The sequence below is a fragment of the Lutra lutra genome, chromosome 4 (genome assembly GCF_902655055.1).
Source record: "Lutra lutra chromosome 4, mLutLut1.2, whole genome shotgun sequence".
NCBI lineage: Eukaryota > Metazoa > Chordata > Mammalia > Carnivora > Mustelidae > Lutra > Lutra lutra.
In genome coordinates, this window is record NC_062281.1 from 177,222,800 (window position 1) to 177,236,534 (window position 13,735).

Sequence of the window (13,735 nt, forward strand, 5' to 3'; positions counted from 1 at the left end):
CAGCAGGGAGTCTGCTTCCTCCTCTCTCTCTGCCTGCCTCTCTGCCTACTTGTGATTTCTCTCTGTCAAATAAATAAATAAAATCTTTAAAAAAAAAAAGATTTTATTTTTGAGTAATCTCTACACCCAATGTGGGGCTCAAACCCAGAACTCCAAGATGAAAAGTTCATGTTCCACTGACTGAGCCAGACAGGCACCCCACAGTCTTCAATATTCTTGCAAGGATAGCTAGATCTCAGGGGCGCCTGGGTGGCTCAGTTGGTTAAGCATCTGCCTTCAGGTCAGGTCGTGATCCTGGGGTCCCAGAATTGAACCCTACATGGGGCTCCCTGCCCAGCGAGGAGTCTGCTTCTCCCTCTGCCCCTCACCCCATTTGTGCTCTCTCTCCTTCTCTCTCTCTCTCAAATAAATAAATAGAATCTTTAAACAACAACAACAACAACAAAAAAAAAAGGGAAAAGGGGAAAAAGGGATAGCTAGACCTTGTTGCTGGTAGATAGTTTCCAAAGATGGTCACCATCAATTCCTTCCCTTCCTCTATATATGTGCCACACTTCACAGCAAGACGGAGTCTGTTTTCCTCTTCTCCTTGAATCTGGACTGGTCCTGTGACTTGCCTTAACTAACAGAATATGGTAGAAGGACACCGTTCCAGTTCCAGACCTAAACTTCATGAAGACTGGCAGCTTCCATTTCCTCCCTCTTGGAAGCCAGCCACCATGTAAGACCCACACTGAGACCCTCTTACTGTGAGGAAGTACAATTTAGCCATGTTGAGACACCATATTACAAGATAACTGGGGCAACTGTGTGGCACAGTCAGTTAATCATTCAAATCCAACTCTTGGTTTCAACTCAGGTCATGATCTCAGGGTCATGAGATCAAGCCTCACACTGGGCTCCATGCTCAGCATGGAGTCTATTTGGGATTCTCTCTCCTTCTCCCTCTGCCCCTGCTCCCTCTGCACCTTCTCTCTCTCTCTCTCTCTCTCTCAAATACATAAATCTTTCTCAAAAAGAGATGACTGGGGGCACCTGGGTGGCTCAGTGGGTTAACCTCTGCCTTCAGCTCAGGCCATGATCTCAGGGTCCTGGGATCAAGCCCCAAATCTGGCTCTCTGCTCAGCAGGGAGCGTGCTTCCTCCTCTCTCTCTGCCCGCTTCTCTGCCTACTTGTGATCTCTGTCTGTCAAATAAATAAATAAAATCTTTTTTTAAAAAACAAGAAGGATGACTGACCAGTCCACAGGGGTTCCATCCATCCCAGCTGAAGTGCCATTTATGTACGTGAAAAGGACATCTTGGATATTTCTTCTCCTAAAAACACCTGTAAATACCACACGAAGCATATGGACACCCAACTAAGCCTAGCCCAGATTGCAGAATTGTGAGAAATAATAAATTGTTTGATTATTTGTTTGATTAAATAATTGTTGTTTGAAACCTTTAAGTTTTTTGGGGGGGGAGGGTTGTTACTCAGCAATAAATAATTGAAATATGGTCTTAATACTTTGCAAGGATGGTTCTTTTTTTTTTTTTAAGATTTTATTTGTTTATTTGACAGAGAGAGATCACAAGTAGACAGAGAGGCAGGCAGAGAGAGAGAGAGAGAGAGAGAGGGAAGCAGGCTTCCCGCTGAGCAGAGAGCCCGATGCAGGACTCGATCCCAGGACCCTGAGATCATGACCTGAGCTGAAGGCAGCGGCTTAACCCACTGAGCCACCCAGGCGCCCCAAGGATGGTTCTTTAAAGCAGGATGGTGGCCTACAATAAATCCGGTCAAGATCCTAGAATTTCCATGGTAGAGTATTTAAGAAGGGGTCAGAAAGTTTGAGGAGGTGGAAATATAAGATCCAAGAACTCAGCACCTAACTATGTTCTCTAAGAGGGGCCCAGAGGATACTCTCTTTACCGAAGCAATGAGGGATTCACTGAGAAATGGACCTCAGCATCTCTGAGTAGCTTAGTGGTGTCTGTCTTTGGTAGGCTGAGATGAAGAGTAAAAGATGTGGCCATGGAACTGGCATTCCCAATATGAACAGTAATGTTGGGATTCCAGAATGGCAGAGGTGGCATCCAAGGCCAGGTGACTATGATTACTGTCATGGGCAGCAAGGCCAAAGTGAAAATGAGGGTGCCTTGCTCTGCAGGGATCTATGGCAAGTTGACTATGGAGATGGGATGGATGAACAGCTGACTGGGTAATTCTCAATTTTGATTGATTGATTGATTGATTGATTTAAAAGATTTTATTTTGGGGTGCCTGACTGGCTCAGTTGGTTAAGCAACTCTTGGATTCAGCTCAGGTCATGATCTCAGGGTCATAAGATCAAGCCCCCCATTGGGCTCTATGCTTAGCATGGAGTCGGCTTGAGATTCTCTCCTTCTGCTCCTCCCTCCCCCCACTCTCATGAGTGCACTCTCTCTTTCAAATAAAATATTTTTTAGAAAAAAGCTTAAAAGATTTTATTTGTAAGTAATCTCTATACCCATCGTGGAGCTTGAATTTATAACCCCAAGACTAATAGTCACATGTTCCTTGCCAGGTGCCCCCTCTCAACTTTTATATCATTAAAAAAAAATCAAAAGACACCTGGGTGGCTCAGTTGGTTAAGCGTCTGTCTTTGGCTCAGGTCGTGATCCCAGGGTCCTGGTATCAAGTCCTGCATGGGGCTCTCGGCTCAGTGGAGAGCCTGCTTCTCCTTCTGCCTGAAACTCCACCTGCTTGTGCTCTCTCTCTCTGTGTCAAATAAATAATAAAATCTTTTTAAAAAATCAAGAGTTGATAAGTGGAAGACTGACATTAGTTGCCACAATGGAAAGTCACAGTCCCTCATCCAGATCTGAGATCTAAGTTCACAGAACGGAACACCTTGACTGCAGTAGAGGTCATGCCCCATTAAGGAACAATTCTGCAGTGAGTGATACCATAGTTACATATAGTAAATATTCCTCCTATCCTTTCCCAAAGGGATCTGTTGTTGTTTGCTGGGGTAACTGTGCATTGGAAAGAGAAGAATATTCACCATTTTCAAAAGATTATTAAAGAAATGGAGTCTGACCTGACACAGAAACTAAGACCAACATCGCTTTCCAGTTAGAGTGGGGACTAACAGAGGCCAGGTGATAGATGGAGTTTAGCCTAAATCCAATAGATTACATGATCCTGCAGAGACAATGTGGCTGGAGGCTGTCCAGCCAATATGTCCCATATTGTGGATGTCAACTAGGTTCTGAACTTAGCAACTCTATTACTTTGCAAAAGATCCATTTTAAAATGGCCATGGTGGCAAAGACGGAGGCTATGAATGGATCCCAAAACTTGGGCTCCCTCTCACCAAAGTTAATCCAGCAATTGCCAAGAAATAACCCAGCAGGGAACAGTAGGCTGCAGTTAACTGTAGGCTGCATAGGTCGGGGAGAATGACCAGCCACCTGGTAGCAGGTCAGTTACACCAGCCCCCTTCCGCTTTGGAGAAGGGAATGATTCATCCTTGTTAGAACTGCTGTGTACTCCAAACATGGATTGCATTTCTTACCCATTGTGCTTCTGCAAGTATTACTATCCAAAGGTTTAAAGAATTCTCAATCTATTACCAGAACCAGAGGACCCATTTTATGACAAAGGTTGTGTGCCAATGGCCTCATGCACATGGCCTGCGCCAGTCTTACCATACACCCATCACCCGGAAGCAGCCAGCCTGAGAAAACATGCAATCGAATGACTTCATTTCCACAAGCTTAAATCTGCTCTGCAGAGTGAAGATTATAAACGATAGATGATATTTTGCAGGACTGTTGTGGGACAGGAAAGAGATCATGTGCATAAGGTATTTTACATAGGCCCTGCTATGCAGAAAGTGCTCGATAAATGGGTAGGCATTATTATGTACTGAATTGTGAAAGGCTTCTGCATCCCAAGAGGAGCTAGTGGTTGGGCTTCATGAGGCCCAACGGGGTCGTGGATCCCACGGTAGCACAATCTGCTTTGAACACTCTTAGCTATTCAGAAATTCCCTGGCTTCAATTACATGTTTCTGCCCGTGGATATCGCAGAGATGCTGTGGATATCGCAGAGATGCCGTCACTGAGCAAACAGAGCTGGAGGAAAAGGAAAAAGAAAACCGAGGATGAGGCCAGGAAATGGAAACTCGGACTGGGATTGGTTGGTTGCCCGGGGGAGGAGGCAGTCCAAATGTGATTATAAAAAGCCAGCCTTCAGCTGGAGAGCTGTTGCCTCACTGCTGTTCCCATCTAACGTCGGGCTCTGGGAAAGAAAGGAAGATTCACCTTCTTCCCCTCCAAGGTAAACCCAGAAGCTAGGAAGTGTGAATATCCAGCTGCCTAACTCTGCGAGGCTCCCTGCCTGTGAGCCTCATGCCCCAAGAGCCAGGACACCCATTCCTCAAGGAGGCTATGTCCCTGGGTCCCTTGTAGTGCCATGGGCTAGGACTGGTCCCAGGAGATGGGTTGGGGGCTTTTAGGGGCTTGGGGTACAAAACCCTAAGAGGCACGAGACTTAGGTCATAGGTACCAACTCAGCAATCTGTGGCCTTAATTAACCCTGGCACTTCACTTCTTTGGCTTTAGTTGGTCATCTGTAAAATGGAGACCAAGCTACCTTACCTGCCCGAAGGACTGGACGATTCCTGAAACCCCTTTTAATGTAGGATCTAAGGTGACAGTGAGTTCATCTTTGAGGATAGATGAAGTTACCCGGAGTGGTTGTTAAAAGTATGGGTTTGGGCATCAGTCAACTGTGGGTTTAAATCCAACTGCCACTTCCTAGCTGGGCAGTCTTAGGAATATTACTTAACCTCTCCCAGTTTCAGCTTCCTTATCTATAACACATGATTGAGAACAATGGTATCTGCCCCATGGGGTTGTTATGGGTATAAATGACCTTGTGCCATAAAGTGCTAAGTCCTCAATATATGAGAGTTTATTCGTTTTTAATTGAAGGAAAATTCATTGAGCTGACAAAGATCACATTAGAGGTGAGTGTGGGGGGGCATATGTATTTTCCTATTCTGTGCTATAATGTTTGAATTCTGACAGTCTTGAGTGTGTGTCTAGGCTGTACAGTTTGCTGTGTTGTTGCCACGAGGAGATTAAAAGCTCGCGGCTCCTTAGAAGGGTCCTGGGCTCAATCCAGAGCAAATCGCTGCTTTTTATGGATTCGCCCCAATAGAACGGGGAAACCACCGAGCAGGTCCAAAAGGACTCTGGAAACCGTCTGGTCCCTCTCCCCCTCCTCCAGGCCAGTGACAAAGTCTACGCGTGGCGCCACCATGCGGCAAGAGGCGGTATCGCTCTTCCTGTGCTATCTGCTGCTCTGTGCCTGCGGCGGGGTGGAGGCAGGTAAGGATCCCCGCACCTGGGAGGGCTGTGGGATAAAGAAGCCCACAGAGTTTCGGAGTCCCGGCAGAGAGTCTCAGGATCCCTGGTTCCCAGACGAGAAGGGCCATTACGATGGCCAGCTCCGGGTCGCTGTAGCCAGGGTCCCAGATTCGAATCCCCACCTGTCAATTCCTCCGTTCCACCGAAAGGTACCTTCGGTGCCAGTTCTGCGCCAGGCACGGAGCCTCGGGGGAGGTCTCTTCCCTTCAGGGATGCTCCCTGAAATGGAAGGATGGGGGTGGTTTTGAGCTTCCGGCACAGAGTAGGGAACCCTGCTCCCCATTCCACCTTGTCCCCTCCCGATAGGCAAACGACAACGGAAAAAAGACGATTCGGAAGGCGAAGGCTCCGGGTTATGGGGCGCGCTGACCTGCATGGCTGTCGGAGGAGGTGGGTCCGGAGGGCGCAAAGCCCGGGAAGGTGGGGCGCACCCCTGCCGCGGGCGATCTCTCATCACCTCTTCTTCCTCCAGGCCTCCTGGCGGCAGGGCTGCCCGCGCTGGGCTTCCTGAGCACTGGCATTGCCGCCAACTCGGTGGCCGCCTCCCTGATGAGTTGGTCGGCCGTGGCAAACGGAGGCGGTGTGCCCGCCGGGGGGCTGGTAGCCACGCTGCAGAGCCTCGGTGAGTGGGGCGCGGGGCCCTCCTGTGGGGATGCCAGAGCCCGGTAATTCTAGGAGTCGGGTGTTCTTACAATCTCCATCCTGCAGTGGGGAAACTGAGGCACCGAGGGACTGAGTAATTTACTTGAGTTCTCCCAGTGAATTAGCACCAGAGCCAGGATTCGAACCTCGTCTTATGCCTCGCTTTTAACCACGAAGGCCAGGTGCCTCACTGATGCTTTGGCCAAGTCACAACAAGCCTCAGTTTCCTCATCTGTTAACAGGGATGACCATCCTCAATATAACATTTTATGAATCTGCTCAATCAGGGAACCAGATTGGCAAAGAAAGGTGGTGGAGAGGGGTGCCTGGCTGGTTCAGTTGGTAGAGCATGTGACTTTTGATCTCTCGGTTGTGAGTTCAAGCCCCATGTTGAGCACAGAGATTATACTGAAAAAAAATTTTTTAATTTTTTAATTAAAAAAAAATACATTCGCTGCTCACTCTTTCTTTTTCTTTCCCTCACTCACTCTCTGAGGCCTCCAAAATCCTAGAGAAAAGTTGCCCCTGGCAGACTCCCCTCTGCCTTCCCGAATCTTCCATCTGCTCTCAATTCTGGATGACAAAAGCTCAAAGAACCAGCCCAAAAGAGAATGGAGTCCTTCTCGGAGGGGGCAGAAGAGAAGACACAGATCAGGCCACACCCCAGCTGTGGGAGGTGAAGGGTGTGGGCAAAGCTAGGAACAGCCCTGTGCTGCTGTAAGATGCTTGTACATGCCACAGGCTTGTGAGGAGGATGAAATCCCTTACTAGTGAACCCCCAGTCCCCACAGGGAGGTCTCCACTGAGGTGGCTGTTGTTAGCATTATTAGTAACACAGTGTGCTCACTGCAGATGTGGAGGGAATGAGCTGTTATTTGTGTATTTTCCATCTCTGAAACATCTCTGATTTGAGATGGCAAGTCAAGGGGGAACTAGGATTCACTTTGCAGAAGTCCTGTCTGGGCTCGGGGCCCCTGTTTCTCGAACTGGAAACGAAGAGGTTGGACTTCACTAATGGTCTCCTGGCATTTGGATTCCCAGGTTTGGTGCCTGGGCCCCAAGTGACCTGGTGATGTTTGCTTCCTAGGGGCCAGTGGTGGCAGTGCCCTCATGGGCAAGATTGGTGCCTTTCTGGGCTACACCGTCCACAGACACCTGGAAAACAGCAAGGAGGAGGTGGAGGAAGAGGAGTAGCCAGCAGCAGTCGGGAACCCACTCCTTCCCACCGTAGTCCAGAGCTTTCTCTGTCACACTCCTCGGTGACGGAGTAAAATTCGATCAGAAAACTCTTTGCCGGGGCACCTGGGAGCCTCCACCTTCTGTTCAGGTCATGATATCAGGGTCCTGGGATCGAGGCCTGTGTCCGGCTCTCTGCTTAGCAGAGAGCCTGCTTCCCCCTCTCTCTCTGCCTGCCTCTTGTGATCTCTGTCTGTCAAATAAATAATAAATTCTTTAAAAAAAGAAAGAAAGAAAGAAAGAAAGAAAACAAAACGCTTTGCCCTGGGGCGCTGGGGTGGCTCAGCCGGTTCAGATTCTGCCTTTGGCTCGAGTCATGATCCCAGAGTCCTGGGATTGAGTCTCACATCAGGCTCCTGCTTGGTGGGGAGCCTGCTTCTCCCCCTCCCTCTGCCATTCCCCTTATTTATGTGCTCTCTCTCACTCTATGTCTCAAATAAATAAATAAATAAATAAAATCTTAAAACAAAAACAAATTTCGCCCTTCTGTGAGTCACCCTTGCTGTGAGAAGCCCAACAAGATCTGCCCCCTGATTTGCCTTCTCCACACACCTCCGACCCCTTCTCCCCTGCAGCCAACCACAGCTTCCTGGAACGAAACCAGGTGGTTTTGTCTCTGGGCCTCAGCACGTGCTGTTCTCTCTGCCTCAAATGTCCTTCTGAAGCTCATAACCCAGCTGAGACAGCCTCTCCTCTGGGATTCCTTCCCAGCAGAGTCTTCTGCCACAGCGAGAGCACTTGGGCTCGATTTCACAGGGTGCCTGGGGAGGCAGAGCTCAGTCTGTTCTCAGTGGGAGAACCTTCCAGCTACTTTTCTGATTAGGCAGAGATGGAGAAGCCTGATCTCCATTCTCTGAGGAAGCACAGAGTGCTCTCTCTTAGATGGAGACTCTAAGGCCAGGGAACAGCAGCTTTTTGAGGGCTCGGCTCAACCAGTTCTCTTTCCCTCCGAGAACTCTGGGGACCAAGTGGACAGTTGGCATCTGGAGCCTTTATACCCTCTGAAAGGAAAGAAAAGTCCATCCCAAACCTTTGGGGAGATCCAAAGTTAGCAAGGCCTGTCCAGGTGAACCAAGGTGACTGAACCCAGGTTGGGGGCAGGGGTGGGGGGCGTAGAAGTCCCAGAAATCAAATGGCAGTGAAGACAGACCTGGTGCCAGCACCAGGGTCCTGATCTCTCAGTGGGCATACCAGTCTCCAGACCAGACCAGCCTCCCTCTGCATCCCTGGGAAGTGGTCATGTGTGAACCACAAAAGCTGGTCACAAAAGGGCCACCGCAGCTGTGTTCAGGCCTCCCCTGCCCTGCCTCACCCCACTTATAATCCAGAAATTCTTCTCCAGTTACTGATGTGTGTGGGAGGGTGGGTAAGAGGTCCCCTCCTGCCTGCTCCTATCCCGAGATCTGACACCATCTCTGTAGCTGGCCATTGTGTGCCTCAGTTGACTTGCCCCAGGCCCCAGAGAAACACTGCCTGAGGAAGAGGCGTGTAGGAGGGAGAGACACCACCTGCTCTTCACACACTCTTCAGGGCTTGTGTCCAAGAACAAAAGCCGGGCTGAGTCCCCTGACCTGATACTCACCATATAGGGCCTCAGCAGAGTCCTGTCTTGGCTAGGGCCATCCATAGAGGGGCCGAGAATGGACTTCTGCCTACAGAGGGAGGGGGAGTCTCAGGCATCACACTCTACTCCTCAAGGCCTACACCCCAGTTTAGACAAGCTGGGTTTGTCATCCCAGAGACACAGTGTGTATCCCTCAACACCTTCAGGGAGGGCATTGCCTCTAATTTGTCTCTCCTCCCCATTACCTAACATAGGCCTGGCACACAGTAGGTGCTCATATATGTGGGCAGAATTGAACCTGAGGCCAGTCTCCTCCCATGTACCTGTCCCTTCACCTTCCCCAGTATTCATGGGAAGGATGACCAGACCTCTAGTTCCTTTCTTCGGGCCCCTTGGTAACACCCACTGTCACTACCATGTAGGCCTGGGGATGGGGAAGCTCAACCCCCTTTAACACTGGTCCGAGTAAATCCAGTAAACCCGAGTAAACCCTTCACCAGAGTAAAGAGGCCTTTAACCTCTTAGCGTTCTCCAGCATAGATGAGGCTGGGTTTTTCAAACAAGGCCGTGGAGCATAATTTAGGAATTTCCTCTGGAGTCCTACAGACCTAATGCCAGTTCTATCACTTCATGTGAGTCAGTTTCCTCCTTTGTAAGATGAAGGGATAAAGCAGAGAGGAAAAAGCCGAAGAACAACCAGGGACTGGATCATGTGACTTCAGTCAGGGTTTACTTTCCAGAGCTCACAGACCCTGTTCTTCCTCTCTCCTCAGGGTGGGCACCCTGTCCCAGGAGCCTATGCCCCCTCACTTATTCGTTTGACTTTTTTTTTAAGACTCCATTTATTTATTTATTTGAAAGAGAGTGAGAGCCAGAGAGAGAAAGAACACAAGCAGAAGGAGTGGCAGAGGGAGCAGGAGAAGCAGGCTCCCCACTGCTCAGGGAGCCCGCATGCAGATGCAGGGCTTCATCCCAGGACCCCTGGGCTTGACCAGGGACGCTTAACTGACCGAGCCAGCCAGGTGCCCCAGCATCTTTTTTTTTTTTTTTTAAGATTTATTTATTTATGGGGCGCCTGGGTGGCTCAGTGGGTTAAAGCCTCTGCCTTCCGCTCAGGTCATGATCCCAGGGTCCTGGGATCGAGCCCTGCATTGGGGCTCTCTGCTCAGCAGGGAGCCTGCTTCCTCCTCTCTCTCTGCCTGCTTCTCTGCCTACTTGTGATCTCTGTCTGTCAAATAAATAAATAAAATCTTTTAAATATTTATTTATTTATTTATTTATTTTAAGATTGATTTATTTATTCAGAATGCCTCCTCCGTGGGATCCACCTGCAGCTTCCCCTGCTTGTGCACGCTCGCTCTCGCTCTCTCTCTGGCAAAAAAATAAAACCTCTTATTTATTTGCCAGAGAGAGAGCGAGAGCGAGAGAGAGAAAGAAAGAGAGAAAGGAGGGGCAGAAGAAGAGAATTTTAAGCAGACCCCATGGTGATCACAGAGTCTGACTCAGGGCTTAATCCCAGGACCCTGAGATCATGACAGGAGCCGAAACCGTCAGTTGGAAGCTTTAACCCACAGAGCCACCCCCGCGCCCCTTCCCTTGGCATCTTATTCCCTTGAACATCTTCAAAGCCAGAGAGCAACTGACAGCTCTGTCCCCAGAATTTCAGATTGAAGCCTCAGCACTTCTCAGACTGAATGACACTGAGAACAACCCATCTTTAAGGGGACACTCTTCTTCTTCTTCTTCTTCTTCTTCTTCTTCTTCTTCTTCTTCTTCTTCTTCTTCTTCTTTTAAGGATTTTAGTTATCTATTTGACAGACAGAGATCACGAGTAGGCAGAGAGGCAGGTACATTGAGAGGAAGAAGCAGGCTCCCTGCAGAGCAGAGAGCTCCAGTGCGGGGCTTGATCCCAGGACCCTGGGATCATGACCTGAGCTGAAGGCAGAGGCTTTAACCCACTGAGCTACCCAGGCGCCCCAAGGGGACACTCTTCTTACCACAGGATCCCTTGGCTCTAAGCAGGATGGCTCCTTGCTTTCCTCCTGCAGACATTCACTGGGTACCCGGCCTGTGTCAGGCACTGTGCCAGCTGCTGGGAACACCATAGTGGAAGAGACCCAGTTCCTACCTCCTTGGAGACCACAGGGCACAAACTAGGACCCCCCACCATGTATCTAGGACCCCCTTCTCCCTCCCTGTCACCAGCTCCATGCCCCCTCTCCTTTCACCCACCCTAGACCCCTGTGAGCCATCATGGGCCACAATCATCGTGTCAACAAAGTGTGAGGCAGAAAGATGAACACAAACCAGAATTCACTAATGCAACAAGTCAGGAGATGCTAATGCACTTTGAGCCTCCTCCTTGGTGATGGCCTTCAGAGAGACAGAGAGCTGAGTCCTGGCCTAGAAAGACGGTGGTGCCTCTGGCAAGTTCCCTTCTCTGCCTTCTCTGAGCCGTGGCTTCCTCGTTGTTAAAACACGGGGGCTTGGATATTATGGTCTCTGAGGTACTTCCTGCCCTAAAACTGCTGAGCCTGAAGCACACGCTCCAGAATCCTCTCAGTCTTGTCTGATCCCGGCCCTCTGAGAGTGGATTTTATTTTTAGAAGCTGCCAAAAGCCACCTTGTGGTGCCAACGTTGGTGACTAAGGTGGGTGATGGTGCAAAGAGAGGCCATGTTTGGTCACAAATGAGAGTGACTAGAAACCAGCAGGGCAGTTCCTCACTCTGAGACCACACCCTAAGACAAGTCCCAAAATAGATCCCATCTGTGTGGCTGACTTGATGGAAAACAACATTGAGGTCCTCTGTCCTCATCATTTCTCTCTGGACCTCAGTGTCCTAGTCTATGAAATGGAAGAGGGGAGGAGTTGGACTCTCATCTAGACCTAGAATGTCTTTCCCAAGGACTCAAGTGAGAGGTGTTTTTCTCTTTAATAAAATCCCTTCACGTGGGGATTTCTTTTATTCTTTAAGGGCCTCCCTGGCCCCCAGACCCGTGAAAGTCCGTTCACTCACTCCCTCTCAGGGTAGACCTCTCGGCGCCCCAGGGCGCTATGTGCAGCTATGGCCACCAGGTGGCAGTATAACCCCGCCCTGAATCTCCCTCCGCTGGCATCATCCTTTAGCAGCTCCACCCCTACCACCGGCGCTCACTGGGGCAGACCCCACGGTGGATGCTGAAGACCAAAATGAATCAGACCCTGCCCCTGCTCTGCAGCAGGAGCTCCTGAAGCTCACGGAAGTGGTCAGTCCTGAGGATGTCTGCTCCTCCTCTCCCTTGCATTGCAGGCCCTCAGTCCTGCAATGCTGGGATGTCCAAACTCCCCAGCACAGCATTCAGGACCCTCTACAATCAGATCTCACCTCCAGGCCTCCAGCCTGTGCATCTAGACTGGAGCCACGGGGATCTAAAGGAAACGAGAAGAACACACCACACACACTTCTCCTTGGCTGGGCCGCAGAGAGTGATGCCAGGTATAGGGTATCCCTGGATTCAGCTTTGAAGGGGGCCTGGGCCAGCAGTAGCTGGAGGGAGCTGAGACCAAGGAGGCCTGTGGCTTCCTGTGAAGACCTAAAGAGCCACTTCCTTTAAACAGATGGCAATGGGGGAGGGGCAGAAGAGTAGGGAGTATGGGTTTCCTGGCTTAGGGGGGAAAAGAAAAGGGCCCCAACAAGACCCCATGGAGAGGTCCAGAACAGCTTTCTATTTCCTTTCCATCTGAGATTTCTGTGGAGCAAACAGTGCAGACAGGGAGGGTCACCCCTTTCTCATTTGCTATGAAGCCACAGAGAGGACAGTCAGGTTAAGGGCAGGCTCAAGAAATGGAGCCTTATGGGGCGCCTGGGTGGCTCAGTGGGTTGGGCTGCTGCCTTCGGCTCAGGTCATGATCTCAGGGTCCTGGGATCGAGTCCCGCGTCGGGTTCTCTGCTCGGCAGAGATCCTGCTTCCCTCTCTCTCTCTCTGCCTGCCTCTCCATCTACTTGTGATCTCTCTCTGTCAAATAAATAAATAAAAATCTTTAACAAAAAAAAAAAAAAAAAAAAAAAAAAAGAAATGGAGCCTTGATACTCCGAGAAGCAGACCCAAGCACTTTGTCCCAAGCAGCCAAGTCCAAGTGCTAAGCCTCAGAGCCCAGTCCCAGACCTCCAGATCCAGGGTTTTACATATATTAACTCATTTAATCCTGACAACAATCCTCTTGGGTGTTATTAGTGCCCTTGCTTTTTTTTTTTTTTTTTTAGATTTTATTTATTTATTTAACACAGAGAGGTCACAAGTAGGCAGAGAGGCAGGCAGAGAGAGAGAGAGAGAGAGGAGGAAGCAGGCTCCCCGCTGAGCAGAGAGCCGGACGCGGGACTGGATCCCAGGACCTGGAGATTATGACCTGAGCCAAAGGCAGAGGCTTATTAACCCACTGAGCCACCCAGGCACCCCGATCCTTGCTTTTTAAAAGAAGAGATCAAGGCAGAGAGAGGTTAAATGAGTTCCCTAAGGTAAACAGCCAGCAAGTGACAGGCCCAGGATTTGAATCTTGACAGCCGCTCTAGAACAGTACTTGGCACCTGGAGAGGACTCTACAAATAATGGTCCAATAAAAGTACTTAATCTTAATCTCTCTTGGTCCCACCCATCCCTCCACACTCAATCCAGCAACCAGCCAGCCTTTAGATCCTATCTTCTAATTATATCTTGAGTCTGCTCACGGCTCTCCACCAACATGATTCCCCCTGCCCCCAATCATCTAGCGCACTATCCTCAATCCTGGAGGTCACCTACAAGGTCTTCCTAATGGGTCTCCCTGTGTCCACTCTTGTCTATTCTCCACACAGAGCCAGGAAGATCTTAAAGCAAAACAAAATGACCCCCTGCTTCCAGCTCAAAGGCCCCCCG

The 13,735-nt window shown here is 49.7% G+C and overlaps 1 protein-coding gene across 3 annotated transcripts; it reads left to right on the top strand.

Annotated features, from left to right (window-relative positions):
- Positions 1–4,196: 4,196 nt before the first annotated feature.
- On the top strand, positions 4,197–7,458 carry IFI6 (interferon alpha inducible protein 6). Of its 3 annotated transcripts, none has more exons than XM_047728428.1 (5): positions 4,197–4,305; positions 5,191–5,360; positions 5,706–5,789; positions 5,872–6,021; positions 7,129–7,458. In XM_047728428.1, exons 2-5 carry the CDS (start codon positions 5,291–5,293, stop codon positions 7,233–7,235), a joined length of 411 nt encoding a protein of 136 aa, XP_047584384.1. In that variant the 5' UTR covers positions 4,197–4,305; positions 5,191–5,290; the 3' UTR covers positions 7,236–7,458. The 3 variants fall into 3 exon arrangements, with proteins under 3 accessions (XP_047584384.1, XP_047584386.1, XP_047584385.1); XM_047728430.1 differs by having other exon boundaries at positions 4,210–4,305; positions 5,265–5,360; XM_047728429.1 differs by having other exon boundaries at positions 4,219–4,305; positions 5,260–5,360.
- Positions 7,459–13,735: the final 6,277 nt, after the last annotated feature.

Coding starts and splice junctions, on each gene's coding strand:
- IFI6 (XM_047728428.1), top strand. CDS start 5,291: ATGCGGCAAGAGGCGGTATCGCTCTTCCTGTGCTATCTGCTGCTCTGT. Junction 5,790..5,871: donor CTGCATGGCTGTCGGAGGAG/GTGGGTCCGGAG, acceptor TTCTTCCTCCAG/GCCTCCTGGCGGCAGGGCTG. Junction 6,022..7,128: donor AGCCACGCTGCAGAGCCTCG/GTGAGTGGGGCG, acceptor TTTGCTTCCTAG/GGGCCAGTGGTGGCAGTGCC.